General features: G+C 50.6%; 1 protein-coding gene across 4 annotated transcripts in view; it reads right to left on the bottom strand.

Annotated features, from left to right (window-relative positions):
- SPATA13 (spermatogenesis associated 13) overlaps positions 1-20,951 on the bottom strand; it is a 223,041-nt gene that overhangs the window by 21,486 nt on the left and 180,604 nt on the right. Inside the window, exon 1 of one of the 4 annotated variants that reach the window (XM_061133469.1) lies at positions 3,779-4,007. The exons of the other annotated variants lie outside the window; for them this stretch is intronic. Coding sequence (XP_060989452.1) covers positions 3,779-3,833 — 55 coding nt within the window. The 5' untranslated portion in view covers positions 3,834-4,007. Of the gene's footprint in view, positions 1-3,778; positions 4,008-20,951 lie in introns of those variants that run through there. 4 annotated transcript variants of the gene reach the window in all.

Genomic DNA, 20,951 nt, shown 5'->3' with positions numbered 1-20,951 from the left:
CCCTCAGGGGTCCCCAAACACCCAGGGTCCATGGCTTCCCATCCTGGGCTGAGGGTGGGGGTGAGGGTAGGGAGGGTTCAGAAAAACACAGACTCTGGCGCTGGGCCAGAGAGCCAGGTCCTCCAGGGGGCGGGGGCGGAGCAGAAGGGGGCGTTTGCCGAGAATCTCTTTCCAGAGCTCTCTTTCCAAGTGATTCTGACACCACGGGTGCCCAGGCTCGACTTCCTCAACCCCAGTGCAGGGACCTGCCCTGGGATGTGTGCTGTGAGACTCGTCTATGCAGAGAGACAGGCTGGAGGGCAGTGGGCTCGGATCTGGCTGCTTCAACACCTCGGCTTCAGCCACTCTGTGCCAGACAGTATTCCCTGCTCTCAGCAAAAAAAGGACACAGTCCTTCGGTCCACACTGACCGCTCCACCTGGAGCGACGCCCCAACCCAGAAAGCCCATAAGTTCCCCTCCTCCTTCCAGGCTCCGAGCTCTCACTCCCTGGTGAGGGGGGAGGGTGGGACTTCGCGCTCCTGCCTACATTCCCCATTCCCCCGCCACTGGCCAACCCCCAGCCAGCAGCAACAGTCTCTGCCTCTCACATCCTAGAAGCCTATCAGATTTACCCCTTTCGAAATGCTCACCATATTTACATTGTCCTTATAATTCATCGGCTTCACTGTAACACACCCCTGAGCTGTTCTGAGTCTCTCATATCCACCCCTCCTGCCCCAGCGCTGTCCTCGAGAGACCAGGAAGCCGGTGCTGGTCAGTGTCAGCTCACGCCTAGTTACAGAAGACACCCTTCCCATTCAGGGCTCAACCTGACACCATCAGAACGGCCCCCTTATGCCGCACCTAGACTTTCAAACCATTCCACACACACGGCAGTGCTCTGTGAGTCTTCTAAACACAGCGATGACAATACAGTCAAAAAGGGCAGTTGACTTGGCCGTGCTGCCCTCCACTGATAAACCCTTCATGATGCCCACGGGTCTCCTGGAAATGCCCCTGCCAGGGCAGAAGTTCATGTCTGGATTAGACGTGGGGCCTCACTACCCTTGATGCCCGAGCAGTGACAAGGGTCACACCAAGATAGAGCTTCATTTATACCAAAGCCCCCAGAATCTCCCGATTTATACCAGTACCCCCTCCGAACTGATTCCTTAGAAAAGACTCTGAAGAGTTGGGAGCTGGTGATGGACAGGGAAGCTTGGCATGCTGCAGTCCATGGGGTTGCAAAGAGTAGGACATGACTGAGTGACTGAACTGAACTGATACCAAAACCCCAGGTGCCCGGTTCCTATAAATGGTTTAGAAAGCTTTGGCTCAAACCATGTGTGAGTATTTTTACTTCTCGATTTAAAGGCAGGTCGTGCCCTGTGCATCCTCCATGCTCTGTAGCCCCTGGGGAGGGGCCCTTAGAGTCCTGAGGTGGGTGGGCTGGGGTTGGGCCTCTGTGCTCCTGGAGGCCCAGAGGCGGGACAGTCTCAGCCCCCATTGCAGCCCTGGGTTTAGGCTCTGGGTCTCTCAGTGTCCTGCCACGAGCCTTGGGTTCTCCCCTGGGCTGGTCCCTTGGCATCTCTCTCCCCTCAGCAAGCTGCTGCTACTCCTCAGGCTCAGCTCTGACAGTGGCTGCCCGGGCCTCTGGCCGCGCCCCACTCCTCCACTGGGCGCCCTGGCAGCTCGTGCCCACTGCACCCCTCTGGGCTCCTGGCATTGCCTCGTAGGCGGGCTGTACCACCCTAGGAAGGAACCCGGCTGCTTTCACCACATCCCTGGAATAAACTCCATGTGTACCAGGCCCTGCGCTGGAAACGTCCTGGAACCATCACTGTCTGTCAACACAGGAGCAAACTGTGGCTCCCAGAGGTGAAGGAACTGCTCCCCAGTCGTGGGGCTGGAATTCAAGTCCTGGTCTGTCCGGCTCCAAAGCAAGCCTGCTGGGCACCTGCCCGGGGCCTCGGCCTCGCTAACCACGGCCACAGGGCAGCGCTGACCGCCCATCCTCCCCACCTGCTCCCACCAGATCTTCCACTGGGGGGCCGCCAAACTGTCCCTCAGGGTCCCCTGCCCACTCGGGGCTCTCATCTGAGACAGAATCCCTCCAATAAGCAAGCTCTCCACTTGATTCTCTGTTGTTGCATCTGCGGTCATTTCCATCACGTTTACACACATACACACTTGGCACAGTGGGTACATCAGAGACAGTGCTGGGAACACACGGAACCATCAGGAAGAGAGACGACCCCAGCAGAGCCCGTGCCTTCCTTCGCTTGGCAGCCAGGCTCAAAGGTGGGCAGGGCGGGAGCCTGGAGCCCAAGGGCACTCGGGGAGGGAGGGCGCAGACCCCTCGCAGGAGGCCTGGCCAGCTGCGCCTCCCAGAGTGTTGGGCTCGGCGCAGGGGCTGAACCCAGCTTCTCTTGGCCTACACACACACACACACACACACACACACACACACACACACACACACACACACACACGTGGGAGGGAGGACCGGGCCCTGTGCCCACACACACACATACACACACACACACACACACACACACACACACACGTGGGAGGGAGGACCGGGCCCTGTGCCCACCCGGGGTGGAGGAATGCAGGGGGCGGGCTCCATCGGCCGGCTGCCCTGGGGTAAACACAGGCGCACCCCCAGCCCAGGAGGCTGGCAGGCAGCCAGCTCTCCTCCACGTAGGACCTGGGGCCACCAGCCACTCAGTGACAGGCACAGCCACTTGGCGGGCAGGCCTGAGCCCTGAATGCAGAAACCACTGGGCCACTTGTGTTTTTTTTATTCTGAATTTGCGTCAGTGAAGCCCTCACCACAGCCCTGTCTGTGCTCGGCCAGCATAGGGAGCCAGTGGAAACAGGGAAGGCCAGCAAGAAGCACAGGGTACTCGGTGCACTGCGGGGAGGCCCACGCTGCCCTCCGCTGTCACCTGTAATTCCCATTCATTCCAGGGTGAGCGACTGGAATTCATTTAAGACAAAAACTGAGACAGGACTCTTGTTTTCTTTTTTAAGCATCCCATTGCATGATATGTAGCAGTCAGCCAGAATGCTTTCCATGAAGCATTTACTCCTTTAAAAGAATACGTGAGTTCCAGGTGATAACCTCCTAGTGTGAGAGAACCACCTTTCTAGTTCACCTAGGAACTAGTCTAGTGACAACACTCACAAAAACACTGAAAAGCAACGATGGAATAAAGCCCCAAACAATAACCAAGTCCTGGGTAGTAACACTTTTTGCAAACAGTTGACTATTTTTCCAAAATCAATTCATACCGTTAAACCTCACACACACCAAATTAGCAAGGAACACCATTATGGACCCCAACAACAATCCTCTGAATAAAGAAGTTTCATGTAAGAGAAGCAAAGCCTAGCACAACAAGAACCAGATCCATAACTCATAAAGAACAATCCACGTTTGACTCTTGCTATTTTCTATTTCATACCAACGGCTGCATAACTCAAACCAGCCTCTGATTTACTGGGTCCACAGCTAGAACTTTTGAAATGAGTTTGAGCAAACTCTGGGAGATAGTGAAGGAAAGGGAAGCCTGGCATGCTGCAGTCCATGGGGTCACAAAAAGTCAGACATCACTGAGTGACTGAAGAACAACAACAGCTACAACTGCCCTCAGGACCCCCAGTCCGGACAAAAGACTGGCTCAGACACACACACAGACACACACACAACCTGACAAGAGGCAGCAGACAGAGCCCTGCAACTTGCAAGAACAGAGAGAGGATTCAGCAACATGGCCAGTCTGCACACATACCCGGGTGAAGGCTCTCCAGACTCCAGAATCTTCCCATTTCCCCCCTCGCCACCATCCTCGTGTTTGGGAAACAGCCGCGTTCAAAGCAGGGCTGTGGGGTGACTGAGCATCGCAGAGGATCACACAGGCTCTGGCTGCGGAAACGCAGAAAGCGCTTATTCACTGCTGACGCCTCTGCCCGCCTGGCCAGAGCCTCACAGCTCACAGCGCCCGCGGGCGGCTGAGCTTGCAGCCCAGACAGGACGGCGGGGAGGGAAGTCTAAACTCAGGCCAGACGGCCGGCCAGAAACCTATCAGGAGCCCCCGGAGCCTCCGATGCCAGTGACAGCAAGGCGCCTGCTGCTTTTCATTATAACCCAGAAGCCTGACCCCCAGAGAGTTTGCAAGATGTGAGCTATCACACATAGGACGGATAGACAGCAAGTCCTACTGCAGAGCATGGGGGACTACATTCAACATCCTGTGACAGACCACAATGGAAGAGAGTATGAAAAAGAATGTATATAGTAATATGTATAACTGAGTCACTTTCCTGTACAGCAGAAATCACACAACATTATATATCAACAATGCTCCAAATAAAAAAGAAATAAAAGGGCTCGGAAAAAAAAAAGGACCTATTTCACGGGGGAAGAAGCACAGAGGTCACTAGGTTCAAACTGTAGTTGGGATTCCACGCTCTGGTGTGCCAAAACCTTCAGCTTTGACATTACATTTATATTAACTGTAAATCTGTGAACTCACTTTAAGAGAGATTTTGTTTAAAAAATGTGTATGTATATGTGTGAATATGTGTGCCTTCTATATAAAAAGCATATGCATATCTTTTACTGTATAAAGTACCTGTTCTCTGTAGTGCAGAAAATTGTTCTTTCTTTGAAGAAGCTCTCTCTAGAGGACGTGGGCCACTTATTTCCTCTCTCATTTTTGTTTTTTTCCCAGTTGTCTACACTGAGCAAGTCCTATTGTGAAACGACACCTACTAACAAACGGCTTCCTTCCATTTCCTCAGGACAGGAAGATGCTAACTTTTTACCTTCACAAGCAAGGAGACGACACGCGCAGAGTAGTGATCATGTGGTCGTCCCCCAATAAATGGCTGAAAACTGAGCCCATGTGGGCAGGCTCTGGGTTGGCGGACCCCCCATCTCACTCCACCAGCTCAGACCTTCAGGGGCTCGTGTCTGGTCTGTACAGTGGGGACAGCCAGCCTCCCACAGTGCTCCCAGGTTCCTGAGAACGTGTGGGGATTAATAAACAGGACTGTAGCTGCTCTCACAACCTGAGTCTGTAATCACTGGCCGGTTCCCAGACTTCATAGCACGAGGGGTCAATGGGCAGAGCTGCAATGTCAGCTAAGACACCCACCCTGACCACATGCTTCCCCAGAGGCTTTTCTTATCCTTAATTATCTGTGGCTGTTTCTACTGACTCAGGGCATCCCACTCTTAAATCCAGCTAAGGCTTCAATAAACTACAAAGAGGCAGAACTTGCACACATATGAGCACACACACAGACGCACACACACTACACTCACAAAACTAGACTGGATTCAAATCCATCCCATGCCAATATATATATTTTTAAATATTTTTTATTTTTGTCTGTGCCAGGTCTGGTCTATATGGGGGATCTGGTTCCCTGACCAGGGATTGAACCCCAGCTCCCTGTATTGGGAGCTCGGCGTCTTAGCCACTGGACCACTAGGGAAGTACCCCCTTGCAAATACTTTTTAAAAATGAATTAAAAGAGTCAAATTTTTAAAAATGATTAAAAGACAGTCATTCACTAGGAGTGTATATGTCCTTAATCAAGGCAGTGCTTCATTGCAGGAGGGACTCAAAAGACTCCTCGAGGTTGCTTCTCAGAGCAGCTCACTGTCTATGAGGTAAGGTTGCTTCCCATAGGCTCCAAGTCCAGATTACGACACCCGTGTCACCTTGTTTAACACAGAATGTCCCATAAGGCCACAAAACCCTCGTTTCACAGTAACATGTACTACCACCCCAAAGGCTGTGGTCCAGCAGCACAGGGTGATCGGGGAGCTGGTGGGAAGTGAACCCTTGGGGCCCCATCCCGGCCCGTGGAATCAGAGCCTGACTCAGGTCTGAGAAGTGTTAATTCAGAAATGAGTGAAGCCCATGGAACGCAAGGGTGGACCTGGTTTTAATGAAGAAGTGAAACGTTGAATGCTGAGACACAAAGCAGGGAAATGCGGGGACTCACTCTGATGAGCACACTTTCTAACGGAGACTGAAATCCAGCAGGAGGCAAAGGAAATCCAGAGTGCTTTCATTTTCTTAAAAAAATAATTTTTGTTGTTGTTGTTGTTAAAATTTCAAGTTTTCAAAAAAAAAAAATTAAAAAAACCCCTCTCTTGGCTGCATTTCCTTGGCACTGTCTTAACTTGGGTCCACGGCTCACTTTCACTCTCCCTGAGCAGCTTCTTTCCCAAGGACTTTTTCTAAATCCAGAGATGGGGTCAGGGAGATTAAGGTCCTTGGGATCTTAGGATTTTAAACCAAAGGCATTCACTGAGTAAACTTACTTTATTGAGCACACACTCAAAACAAACATAAAGATAAAAAGAAGGAAAAAAAGTAAATAAAGAAACAAAAACTGCATTTAAATGAGGCATTTCCTTAAAGGAAGATGAACCAACAACACTTCTCAGATATTTTTGGAAGAACCTGCACAGGCAGTTTGACTTAAGATTTAAAAAATTCTTTAGTGACTAGAGTCTATATTAACCAGATCAATAAGAATATTGCAACAAACATCTCAAGCACAGCTGAAAGAAGTCTTGATCTCCTCCATGCTCTACCCCCAACCCCCACCCCTGGGAATAGTCTATTCTCCTTGGATAAGATGCTGCTACAGGGTTGGGACTAGGATGTCACCAACCTTGACTACTGGTAGAAAGAATTAAGAAAAGGGTTGAGTCCCACTGGAGAGCAGAAAAACCCCAACTGTACATTAATATCAAATATTTGGAAGTCAGAGAGGATAAAATAAAAGTTGGAATCACACAGGATGTTATGATCATGTTTACTCTACAGATATAGAAGGAACTAAGGCTATTTTTGGCAGAGTGGCCCTAAGACCCACACACAGCTACACCCATGCACACAGTCTGGAAAAGGAGGGGGTAAGTTAGTGGTGGAGCCTCTGACTAAACCAGCATTCATCCCTTTACCCTCCAGGACCGCCTCTTGAGATGACCAGGTGGTCGTTAAGCCTGCACTTAGCTTAGAGTTACCGGCATCTCCTTAAGTACAAAATGGTTCAGGTTTTCTTACATGGCCACCTTACGATTTGGAACGGAAAGGTCACCAGCATGGGCCATCTGCTCAGCAACCAACGTTCCCAGCTGCTGCTTCACCAAAGCTGTAGCTCCCTGCATGGCGCAGAGACTCCCTTAACCTGGGAATATTCTAGAACCTCCCCCACACCAGGATTGGGTACCACCCCACCACCAGAACCTGCAGGACAGCCACAGGGTGGTAGGAGGCAAACGACAGGCATGCTGTGCCCCGACCAGCACTACCGCAAGCTTCAGAGAGTGAGCTGCAGGCTGGGACGCATCACAACCGAGGCGGCTCCTGCCCCCGCCGGACTGAGCTGCAGCCCAGACCCCCAGCAAGCACCCAGAGTCACGAGGAACACAACAATGACTCTGAGTCCACCCAGTCCTGCCCTCACTGCTGATACCCTAAAGCTGGGATGGGGGTGATTTCTGAACAGGAAGTGATCAGCTTCATCTACCATGAGTTACTCAGACTCACGGGCTTCCTTGTGGCTCAGCAGTAAAGAACCCTCCAGCCAGTGCAGGAGACCCAGGAGAACCAGGTTCAATCCTGGGTCGGGAGGATCTCCTGAAGGAGGGCATGGCAACCCACTCCAGTATTCTTGCCTGGAGAATCCCATGGACAGAGGAGCCTAGCAGGCTACAGTCCATGGGGTCACAGAGAGTCAGACACGACTGAGCGACTAACCAATAACAACTCAGACCCACAGTACCCTTGTCTATTAGCATAAATAATGGAGTGTCCAGAGGGGTCCCTGTATTCTGAATGGATTACGGACAGACATTAGCACTAATCTTACAGGCCACAGTTACGCCATTTTTGAGAGAAGCAGAACACAGAACAGAGACCCTCAACACAACACAACACAAAACGTTTTCTAGCCCACACGGTCATACAACCAACCACAGACCCCGTTTTGGTCAGCTGCCTGCTGGCAGAGAGCAAGGCAGGCCCCACGCAGGTCTTCCTGAAACACTGCTCAGCAGCCAGACTCCTGACCACAGAGGGCAGGCCCGTCACTCCAACACACGGGAAACGAGCGCAGGTGACAACAAGGGTAGTGAGAACCGAAGGCAGAGGCTAAGACGTGGGTCTTCAAAGCGGCTGCTTTTCCACAGGAGGTGCCGGGGGCCTGCCCACCCTAACTGACAGAAGATGCGCTCTCAATGCCTCGGTGAACGCCACCCCGCTCCAAAAACACCCCAAAGACACTGGCCCTCCCGGGCTCCTACTACAACCTGTAGGCTAATTCAGAAACAGATCCAAAACTCTCCCTTTAAAAGACAAGCTGCCGTCTCAACGGTGACGACCGAGGCCTGTCCCATCTTCTGTAAACAACCACGTGGGGTTTCCAGCCTTCAAGGCCTGGGACACATTTCAAACATAACAAGAGCAAAACAGAAAATGGATGAACTTCACTTTTGTCTTTGTTTTACTCAAAGGCAATTATTAGGCAAGGCCTTAAAAACGGACATACGGGTGAACTTCTGTGCACATAAACAACTTCTGTGCACATAAACAGACGCTGGAAAACATAGCACCTGGGAGACAGTGAGTGGGACGGGAGCAACGTGGGCTTTGGGGTCTGTCTGATCTGCTCTGATCGCCGGCTTCACCGTCTTATGACTTAAGTCCCACTTAGCTGAGCAAGAAAAAGCATGGCCTTAAAGTTTTTAAGCCTCAGATTGCTCATCCACAAGACAGGGACAGGTATGCAGGCCAGGTGCTTGGCTTGGTGGTGGTTTGCTTCATGTTTATCTCTTTTGCGCTCCTCCACTTGACTTTTAATAGTCTTTCTTTTCCTTCTCTTTTAAAAAAAATTATTTTATAGACATACAGATGACTTACAACATTGTGTTAGCCTCAGGCATATGGCACAGTGATTAGCTATACACATACAAATAAATATACTTTTTCATCTTCTTTCCCATTACCATCTATTACAGGGTATTGAATATAGTTCCCTATTCTTTTCTTTTTAAAATCCAGTTCCTGAGACTTGGCATTAGACGCATGGTATTTTGAAAACTTTTTAAACTCTGTACTTTAGAACGACTGGAACAGATACATGTGTTAGAACTGAGAATGTTTTAAAGGTTAGAAAGATGAGAATTTCAAGAGTTTGATGGAAATACGTTAAAAAAAAAAACAATTCATGATGTTTTTCTGAGACAGGAAGAACACCATTTTTCTTTTAAAAAAAAACAAAAAACAACTCTTGATTCTGGGCAACGATAAGGCTGAGACAGCAGCCAAGGCTGCTGGAGCTGACACCTGTCTCAGACTTGCAGGCCTGTGGTCTATGGGCCTGACGTCTACATCTGCAGGACTGGCTCCTACTGGTGGCACCCTGTACTGGTTCTAAATCCAGACATCCACATGTTCTCACAGTGCAGTCAGCAGGGAGAGACTTTAGCCAGGACAGTGTCAGCGTCTTCAGGCAAAAAGAACAGAATCATCTTGATTCTTCAGGCAAGTGAACAGAAGAGAATCATCTTGGTTCACAAATAAAAACAACCAGTGCCCGTGATCCCAGGCAGGAGAGCCTGAAATGGGACGGGGACAGCAGAGAGCCCAACCCAGCCCCATCCACGCCTGACCGTCAGGGCTCCACCGTCCCCACCTTTCAACCAGCCTCCCTAGAGCTCCGCTACAATCACCCTCTCCAATGGTGCTGAGCAAGGACCAGACGACCTTGTATTTTCTCTCTGATTCCTCACTGAGAGAAAACTTTAGGAAAGCAGACACAGACAGAGGCTATCCAGAGAATAAGAGATCAGACAAGGTTTTCTGGTGCGGCTAAAGTAACCTCAAGGCATCACACACCCCTCAGCACCTGCTATTGCTTTTCTTTTCTCCTTTCCTTTTAACAAAAAGTTTAGGCATTTCTAGGACATACTTTGGGAAATCCCTGATGAGGCCTGAAATTTGGGGTCAAAAGAGTCAAAAAAAACATTCGGTCAAGTTACCTTTTTTCCCCCCTAATAACCTGAGTGTCTGCCTTTTAGATGGATTTAACTGACATTTGGATAATAATTAAACAGAACACTGTCACACATGGACTCTTGGGTAACTCCTAGGGCTGTCTGTACACATTAGATTAAATGACCTGTCAACAGTTAAACTGCTGGTTACTGACGCTGAGTTAGTAACTCAGAACTCTGGCTGCAAATACAACCCATCACTACCTTGTCACCAGAATAATGACTGCCTTTCTTTATTGCACACTTACAGCATACCAGATCGTTCTCACACATCTGCGGACAATAGTAATACTTCCTACTGATAGACAAAAACATTAAGACTGGGGTGTGAAATGACTTGTCAAGGTCAATGAGGGACTGGGACTCAACTCTGTTTTGTTGACCCAAATGCCAGTTCATAAGAAAATCAACGTTCATAACAATTACTAGAATAGAACAATGCCAGAATTATAAATAGGATCATCAACAACAAAAAACTAAGGCAAAAGGAAAAAAATCTATTTTTTTGTTTTGACCATGTAAAAAATTAATCTAAAGAGTCTTAACAAATTTATTAACTTCACAACAAGACTTTTCAAAATATATGACTCAGTAATTTCTTGTTGCTGTTGTTTAGTTGCTGAGTCCTGTCCAACTTTTTGCAACCCCATGGACTGTCACCTACCAGACTCCTCTGTCCATGGGATTTCCCAGGCAACAATAGTGGAGTGGGTTGCCATTTTCTTCTCCAGGGGATCTTTGAGACCCAGGGATCAAACCCATGTCTCCTGCATTGCAAGCAGATTCTTTACTGCTGAGCCAGTAATTTCTCAAAATTTTTTGATTAAAAAAAAATCAGAGCTTCCCTTGTGGTTTAGATGATAAAGAATCTGCCTGCAATGCAAGAGGACCCCGGTTCAATCCCTAGGTTGGGAAGATCCCCTGGAAAAGGGAACGGCTACCCACTCCAGTATTTTTGTCTGGAGAATCCCATGGATAGAGGAACCTGTCAGGCTATAGTCCATGGGATCGCACAGAGTTGGACATGACTGAGCGACTAATTATTAAATTGCCCCCACTTTCTCAATGTTGGGGCATTACATCAGAACTCTAAACCAAGGAATGGAACTTTCTGGTGTACACTTAACATGACTATTTCAAAAATATTTAATAAACATTGATATGGTCCTATTAATGAACTTTCACATATGGTAACATAAAGCCAAGATAATTTTTAATATAGTAGCAAAACAAATAGTTTTTAATTAGTCCTAACACTTACCGGAAATTTTCAGCTATCAAATCAGAAAACCAACACGGATAAACCAAACAGCTAGAACCCCTCCACACTCATACACAAGGTGTAGACTTTTCCCCACAACCTTGCAGACACCCTCTGTGCATCCTGGCTCTGCCCTCCCACTGAACTGAAACTGTTTTTCTCAAAACCAACCAGTTCGTGGGCTTCCCTGGTGGCAGGTAAAGAACCCACCTGCCAATGCAGGGGACATGGATTCGATCCCTGATCCTGGAAGATCCCACACACCACGGAGCAACTAAGCCTGAGTGCCACAACTACTGAGCCTGTGCTCTAGAGCCTGGGAGCTGCAACAAGAAAAGCCACCACAATGAGAAGCCCACGCACCGTAAGAAAAGCCTGCACAGCAACGAAGACCCAGCACAACCACACACAAAAAAAACACCCAGCAAGTTCCTAACTGCCGCTGGATCCATGGAGATGGCTCAGAGCACTCAACTTGACCCTCGCCACAGGTGACACGGTAAGCACTGCCTTGCTGGGGCTCAGCATCCTTGGACAACTGGACACCACTCACCCGTCCGGCCATTCCATTTCTATCTTCACTGTGGATTTCCTTTCCTTCACGGGCCCCCCAGTACTGCCCCCTCTTCTCACTCCACACACACCCTGCTGGTACCTCTCCCTCACCGGCCTGGAGAACAGTCAGCCATGTGTGGACCACTCCTACCCGATCTCCCCTCGAGCCTGGGCCTCCGTCCTCATCAGACCACATAGAGCAGGCAGGGTGATGAGATCTCCACCTAGCTGTCCCACCAGGTCCTCCAGCTCCAAGGCCTGGAACGGACCCGAGCCCTGCACCCTTGTGCTTTTCTCCTACGCTCCCCTTCACCCGGGTGCAGGGGGTCTGCCCCCTAATATCCAGACAATGGCTGGACTTTCAGGTCTTTGCTTTTCCAAGAGAACCATCATGTTCCTGGTTAAGGGCTCTGTCCACTGGTTGTCTGCTCTGTCCCTAAGCAGATCCACAATCTAGCTAGTAAGTCACTGAATGCAAAGCAAACCACTTAAAACCCTCCTGTGGCTCCTGGCTCTCCCAGGAGGGACCCTGGGGAAGGCCCTGAGCAGGCCGTTCCCTCCCACCCGCCGTGGTCTGATCCCCAGTACAGACCTGCAGCTCACCCCGCTACAGCCAACAAGTGTGGTCAAGCTGCCTGAAAGGCCCACGTCAGACACAGTACCCCCGCATCACGCCCGGAACCCTTCAACTTCTACATACAAAGGTACGGCTGCCTCATTGGTGTCACCCCCGAGGACCAGAGGTCTCCCCACTATGTGATCACGGGACGGGTATTATGCATGTGAGACCACGATGTGTCAACTGTGATGGCCAGTTCTGGATGCTTTTAAGTGATAACCAGAAGCAGTCTGAGCTCAGAGTTCCTGGTTTTTCCACATTTTACGCTCTCAATTCTTACCTGACTGAAATAATTTTTTAGCAATTCATCTTTATCAAGAGCTCAGTTTTCTTAAACGTGAGTCTCTTCTGAGTCTCATATTTACATTTGCTTATGGAGCCGGACAAGCTCCATGACCGCAGTAATGACCACAGCTGCCACAGCCCGGCTGCAGCCATGCCCCTGACTCCCGGTAAGGACACGACCCACCCATGAGAACAGTGGTGGGTGCTGTGTCAACCCTCCCACCCCCCAGCCATCCCAAGCAAGCCCTGGGCAGGAGCAGGCACCACCTGCATGGAGGACACTTCCCTTTGGTTGGGTTAGCATGTGGTTGGGTTAAGAAAGCTTCTGAGGGGTGACCTGACCCTGGGCTTCTCAAGCAGGCTCTCCTCCTGCCCCCGCCCTCTGTATAGGCTGCTTCCTGGCCTAGAATAAACACACCTTCTCCAACAACAGACTCCACCTAAGTCCCACTCAGCCTTCAATCTCAGCTTTGGTGTGGCTTTCCTGGGAGAATCTGGGACTCCCTGGACGGGATCTGCGACCCTGTGGTTTCACTCACCTCCTTGGGCGCTGCCGTGGCTTTCCGGGCCCGGACACCTGCCCGGGGGTTCTGTGAGCTCGGCGTCTGGCTTCCTGGGACCCGCCAGCCTACACCCCAGGGCCCCTCTTATCACAGGGCACCTGTGTATACCCACGTTATGCACGGCAGCATGTAACTGTGCTCTATGCAGCCATACAAATGAGGTGTCTCCTGACCCAAGGGCGAAGTGAAAACAGCTCGACAAGGTTTCGGGCACCCTGCTCACGTCCTGAAAAGCCACTCTTTATCTCCTAGTGGCAGGTCCCGCATCATTTCCGGATAATATTAAGCTCATCGACCTCATAAGGAGGCTAGGTAAGCTGGCTTCTAGAACCGACACTAGTTCCTAAGTGGGGAAAAGAAAACGAGCACCTACACAAGAAGATCTCCGGGTCTGAGATCCCCTGGGTGTACACCCAGGGCCAAAATCAGCCGGGAGAACGGGAAGTTGCGGAGAGAAAAATGGCCCCGAGGGGTTATGGCAGCCGCTCCTTGAAAGCGAGGGGCTTCAGGGGCGGGGGCCTCTGGACACACGCCTCTCCCAGTGGACACACCAGCCTTGAAACTGTGGGGAACGTTCACTCGAGGAAAGCCTGGCGGGGAGGGGGCGACGGTTGGGGGAGCGCACGCAGCCCCTCCCTCCCCGCCGGCCGCGCAGCATCCCGCGCAGGACCGCAGGGCACCACCGGCATCCCGCGCAGGACCGCAGGGCACCACCGGCATCCCGCGCAGGACCGCAGGGCACCACCGGCATCCCGCGCAGGACCGCAGGGCACCACCGGCATCCCGCGCAGGACCGCAGGGCAACACCGGCATCCCGCGCAGGACCGCAGGGCACCACCGGCATTCCGCGAAGGACCGCAGGGCAACACCGGCATCCGGCGCAGGACCGCAGGGCAACACCGGCATCCCGCAGGCCCTCCAGCGCCACGCACCAGGTCAGGGGGCGCGCGGCTGGGGTTTGGGAGAAGCCCCGGTTCTCGGGCGGCTTCCCCCGGAGGTCTTGGGGGTTTGCAGAAGGCAGGGCAGGTTGTCCGGGCCGCGAGCCCACCCCGCAGAGCACCCTCGGCTCAGTGCGGGCTGAGTTGGACCTGCCCCGGTGCACCCTTCTCCACGGACCCCCCCGCAGAGCACAAGGGCAACCTAGCAGTGGGGGCGGGACCCCTGGGGGCGGCCAGGCCACACCCCTTCAGAGGTGGACCCGGCTCCACCAAGGATCTCTGTGTTCTCCACAAAAGGAAAAACGGAGCATCTTGGGCTTCTCGCCACCAAGTACCTTATTTTGTAAATTCTTAATCCCCACTCTTATCTCTAGATTTATATTCTTGTTGTAGGCCCTGATCAATTGCCCTGCGGTCTGTAGTATTTTTTCTTGCTTTCTCACTGACAGCAGAACTGGGAATTTTTAAAACCTCAGAGTATGTTTTTCAAAATAGCTCCTCCCTCACCAACCCCTGGCTCCTTCTAATGTGCTTCACGGATAGGTGGCCTGTTGTATAATTTGGGTTATTCTTTTGTAGAACAAGATGTTTTATATAAATATATATATACATATCAGTCTATATATCAAGCTTTTAAGGACTGGATTCTTTGGATTTTTCCACATGAAAAATGTACACGGGTGGTTATGAGTTTGCGCTTCAGGACTCCCTTGTTAACAGCTTAAATGATGACATCATTCTACTGAAGACGATTCTGGCCTGGCTCATTGGATAGCTACCCTGATTTAATGTCATCCTCTTTCCTACCTTGTGAAGTGACCATATTACATTTGTAAGAAATTAAGGTATGAAAATTAAATCAAATGAAGCAATAATTTGAGTAGATTTCAAAATAGTTTAAAAAGGCCTAAAAAGTCCAGTCAAGTCAACTCATGCTTTTCTCCACGTTTTATAATTAGTTATCATTGTACCTAACCGAGTATCATCAAAAAAGCAAAGGAGTTCCAGAAATACATCTATTTCTGCTTTATTGACTATGCCAAAGCCTTTGACTGTGTGGATCACAATAAACTGTGTAAAATTCTTCAAGAGATAGGAATACCAGACCACCTGACCTGCCTGTTGAGAAACCTGTATGCAGGTCAGGAAGCAACAGTTAGAACTGGACATGGAACAACAGACTGGTTCCAAATAGGAAAAGGAGTATGTCAAGGCTGTATATTGTCACCCTGCTTAATTAACTTCTATGCAGAGTACATCATGAGAAACGCTGGGCTGGAAGAAGCACAAGCTGGAATCAAGATTGCCCAGAGAAATATCAATAACCTCAGATACGCAGATGACACCACCCTTATGGCAGAAAGTGAAGAGGAACTAAAAAGCCTCTTGGAGAAAGTGAAAGAGGAGAGTGAAAAAGTTGGCTTAAAGCTCAACATTCAGAAAACTAAGATCATGGCATCTGGTCCCATCACTTCATGGGAAATAGATGGGGAAACAGTGGAAACAGTGTCAGGCTTTATTTTGGGGGGGCTCCAAAATCACTGCAGATGGTGATTGCAGCCATGAAATTAAAAGACGCTTACTCCTTGGAAGGAAAGTTATGATCAACCTAGATAGCATATTAAAAAGCAGAGACATTACTTTGCCAACAAAGGTCTGTCTAGTCAAGGCTATGGTTTTCCAGTGGTCATGTATGGATGTGCGAGTTGGACTGTGAAGAAAGCTGAGCGCCAAAGAATTGATGCTTTTGAACTGTGGTATTGGCGAAGACTCTTGGGAGTCCCTTGGACTGCAAGGAGAGCCAACCAGTCCATCCTAAAGCAGATGAGTCCTGGGTGTTCATTGGAAGGACTGATGCTGAAGCTGAAACTCCAATACTTTGGCCACCTCATGCGAAGAGTTGACTCACTGGAAAAGACCCTGATTGGGGGCAGGAAGAGAAGGGGATGACAGAAGATGAGATGGCTGAATGGCATCACCGACTTGATGGACATGAGTTTGAGTAAACTCCGGGAGTTGATGATGGACAGGGAGGCCTGGTGTGCTGCGATTCATGGGGTCGCAAAGAATCAGACGCGACTGAGCGACTGAACTGAACTGAACTGAACTGTACCTAACCTGGCCATTTTCTCTCCTCTGTTGTTCTCCTTCCTGGGGAACAGTTCAGACATCACTTGGTTTGCCTCACAGGAGAAAACTCATCTGAACTCGACAGGCAGGGTGGGTAGAAAGAGAAGCATGCATAGACACGAGAAAAAGAATTCTGAAGGGTGATCAAACTGGACTTCTGACCAGAACAGGTAGACCAGTTACTGGAGGGAGGATGGCAGGAACAGAAGTAAGTTTGGGAAACTCAGGCTGCCACGGAATAAGCTGTCTTGGATGTAAGAGAAAAATGTCATAAAGGAAAAGCGCAGATGGCAGTGAAGACAGTTCCCTAAGAAAAAGTGAGCATGCACAGGCACAGCTGCTCAGACCCAAGGAAGATCAAGGGGCACAGACTCCATTGCCAATAAAGCCACAGGGTTTGGCCAGCCGCCTCCCAGCCGTGAACTTGATAAAAGCACCACAGTGACTCACGGTGGAATTCTATTATCCAACACCACACCCGAGCAGTGGGTAAACATGACCCAGGACTGCTCCATGTCACCTCTCCTCAGACACACATGAGCCAGGAAGGAGATGAGACGGTGCTCTAAGCAAAGGGAGAGAGAAGGGAAAGTTCTGGAAGGGAACGCAGGACGAGTTCACTTTCACCTAAAAGGTGAAAAGGTCTTCACCTCTCAAAAAAATTAAATTGCTACATTCAAATCTCTACATTTTGAGAAATTGTTACTTGCGGGGCACATCTTGATTTAAAGATTTTTGAGAGCACCTGACCAGGGAGGAGGAAATATACTGTTCACTACTTTAAAAAGGTTTTATTCTAGGAAATTTCAAACAAACTCAGAAGTAGAAAAATTATATGATGAACCCTTAAGGATCAATATTTTATCAATCTTTTCCAACTAGTTCCCAATGACTTTTTGGATATTTTAAAGCAAATCTCGAATATATCATTTCATGCAACAAATATTTAGTATGCACCCAAACGAATAAGGACTGAAAAATAACTACACTATCATTATCATGATAATGAACAAAATCGACAGTAATTCCTTCTGTAAATACTGAGTCCATGTGAAAATGTCCCTCCTCATCTCAAAATGACCTTTTGATAGCTGGTTAGTTGGTATCAGAATCCAAACAAGGTCCACACACTACATTTACCAAACACAATTCAGATCAAACCAGATCTGTCCATTTGGGTGGCATCTACCAGGGATTCTGCAAGTAACACACAGCTCCTGAGCTGGGTGCATTCCAGTACGTTGGTGGGAGGGGAACCGGGCCCCCAGGCTGCCCATTCCTGAGGCAGCTGAGGGGCAAGCCTCTGGCAGATGGAGAAGGGGTCTGGGAGACAGGAATACTGGAGCTGGACTGTCAGGTTCTCACCATCCCCCGGGCTTCCCAAACCATATGATGGACACGGCAGCTTCTGTTAGTGGGCCGGGGGCCAAGGGGTCCAGGACTCCCGTGGCGGTGGGAGGTCCACACAGAAGAGCAGATGTCCTTTCTGTCCTGGGGGGCAGGGCCAGCTTGGTCACTGGGATGGTCCCTCCCACCGGACCTCCGGCTGTGCTAAACTTATCACGTGGTCCCTGGGGACAAAACTGATGAGTGATTCCATGAAGGTGCTGCTTGATTGGTGGGGCAGGAAATCTCCAAGTCGATGGGCAGGAGGCACACATGAGCCACCACCACAGGGATCCGGGGATCTCGCTCCACGCCCCAATCTAAACTGGTTCAGACTCAGAGCCTCCTCCTGAGGCAGAAGCCAGAAGACCGTGGGGTGGGGGGTCCCATTTCTACAACCCTTCCTTCCCGTGAATTCCTTGGTGATGGAGCCCCCAGGACAGGGCAGTCCCCCAGCATCTAAGTGATGCTCTGTCAGAAATTTCTGACTGAGAGGAGATGGCCTCAGTAGAGGTTATGCATGTGGACCAGAGTGAATGGCTTGACCGAGGAGCCCCTGGAGGAGCTTGGGAAGGACACTGTGGGTTACTGGACTGCTCCGGGGAGGATGTGACTGGACATATCAGAACACGCCCCAGCACAGGAAACCACCCGTCCCATGGAAATCCACTGCAAACGAGGTTGTTTAACAACTGTGTGACATTATGTCCACCCCGCAAATGCCCATCTTTGTTCCTGGTCATCTTGATGCTGACTCAGCAGATTCAAAAAATAAAACAGCCCTGGTGGCAGAAACAGATGCCAAGCCTGGGCTCAACCACGGTGTCCCCTCAACAAAGTTAATGATACAGTGCCTTGAAGGACCCAGACGGCTACTTGTGGGAAGCTGATTACAGTGGACCCTTTTCACAATAGGTGGTTTGTCTTTCCTGGAAGAGACACTTATTCTAGATTTGGATTTGTTTGTCTTGCCTATCAAGAGTCCTGCTAGAATCTCCCCGGAGAGGTTGCTGTTCACCGCAGCGCAGAAACGAAGGGGTCAACACGGGAGTTCACAATCACTTAATGATACACTTGCAAAGTGTTTTCTTTCCACCCAGTAACTCTGCTCTGTCAAAGCTGAATCTCCTCCCCTCTCAGGAGGGGCTCCTAGCAGTGTCCCAGCCCTGGTGCCGCTGGCTCTGAGCCCGGGCCGGGCTGGTGAGCCTCCTTGTGCACGAGGAATGAGCACTCGGGGAGCACGTGGTGTCCTCTGCGGTCCCTGCCACCAGCATTTCCCAATTGGACAAATGTGGCAACCTCCAATCAGCCTCCTCCCTCTGGCCTCGCTCCCCGAAGGCCTTGCTCTCTGAAGCCCAGCTGGCAACGGCTTCCACTTCGCTTGGAACAACCCTGACTCCTCGAGACCTGCGATGCCCTGTCTATCCAGACTCTCTCCAGCCTCCAGGCTGCCCCAGTCTCCCCCGTCCTGGACTCCCAAGCTCCAGGCACCCGGCCTTCTCACTGAACCTCGGACACACCGAGCCCCTGCCTGACCTGGGCATTCGATGTTCCTTTGACTGGGACCTCTGCTCCCTCAGATCTTCGCTCCCTGCTCATCTTCCAAGTCTCGGCTCCAAGGTCACCTCCTCAGAGACACGAGGTTGCCCTCCACCACTCCCACCTTCACCTTCTCCAGAAGGCACACTAGTGCCCGAGGGAGCCCTGCGTATCCACTCACTGCTCCTGTTTAAATGCGGGAACACACACGCTTCGCGATGCTTTATTCTCTGCTTTACTCCAGCAGGGACAGTGCTGCCTGGCTTGGAGCTCATGCTCCACACATTTTTCTTTCTTTTTTTTGTAGACTGACAGGTTTTCAACTAAGAGGGGAATAAAGGAGACCGTGATGACTAGAAGCAAACAGGACCACTGCCAGCTCAGAATCTTGGAGAAAAGGCTTGGAGCACCTCAGAGGGCAAAGATAAGCACCAGGTGCTGTGAGGGGCACGGGGTCTGGAGTGCGCGGAGACCAAACTTGCAGAGGGAGAGACAGCATGTGTGCCCCACAGCCGGCCGCAGAGGGGAGGTACGTCCCTTCCTGGTATCGCGCGTGTGCACGCGTGATGTCTTCGTGTTTTCTGTTTCCTCTCCTCCCACTTCTTTCCACTGGAGACGTGTGTGCTGCTTAAATTTACTTCTGGCAAACAGTGGTGGGCCTGGAGGAGGGAGGCACCCGCTCAGAAGCCCTGGACTTGGAGATGCCAGCAGTGACCGGTGAGCCTCTGGGCTGGTCCCAGGGAAAGACTGAGAGGGTTCTCATTAGACAGGAATTGGTGTGCCATGACCTTTTAAAAAACGAATGCCTGGGGATTCCCTGGCGGTCCAGTGGTTAAGACTTTGTGCTTTCACGGCTGAGGGCCTGGCTTCAGTCTCTGGTCAGGGAACTAAGATCCTGCAAGCATGCGCCATGTGGCATGCGCCACCCCCTCCCCCCAAAGAACACCCTCCACTTGCTTCACCCTTCTTCACGGTGCCCCTGCGGTATTACAGCTCCTTGTTAACTCATTGTCCCCGCACGAGGATCTGTGAGACGAAAGGGGCTTCGCTGTGCTCCCAGCACATGACAGGCCCTTGGCAGACACTGAATAAATGAATGAATGATTTCCCTGAAGGAGCGAACTTCCTCCACCGCAGTTGGGGAATCCACACACCTGCCGCCTCATCCCTGGAGGACCCACCCTCCTCCCGGTCCCCGTGTCCCAAGTTGGCGGACCTATCACCTGAGCTGGGGTGCTGAACCCCCTTCCTGGGACTCTGTCTCCTGAGTGAGTGACTCAAGGACAGATGGATGGTGTCTTCCTCAGCTCCTTCCACATGGCTCCCCAACTTCCAGGGGCCACCCTGACTGCCAGGCATTTCCTAGATGCATTTCCAGCCACCCCATCAATTTTGGGGACACCTGACACCTTCCCAAGACAGTCTCTTTTTGCTCCAGCTAGGCAGGGTTAGTTTTCGCTACTTCTCAACAAAAGAACACTAAACTCAAAACAAAACATGGTTCCAGAAAGCACAGAAATAAGCTGTTTGTGTAAGTACAGGGTTGGAGGAGAAACCATCCACATTCCTATCCACCTAACTACAGTATTTTCACTTTTGCACAC

Source organism: Dama dama, chromosome 30, assembly GCF_033118175.1.
Source record: "Dama dama isolate Ldn47 chromosome 30, ASM3311817v1, whole genome shotgun sequence".
NCBI lineage: Eukaryota > Metazoa > Chordata > Mammalia > Artiodactyla > Cervidae > Dama > Dama dama.
This window is presented reverse-complemented; position numbering and strand designations above follow the sequence as displayed.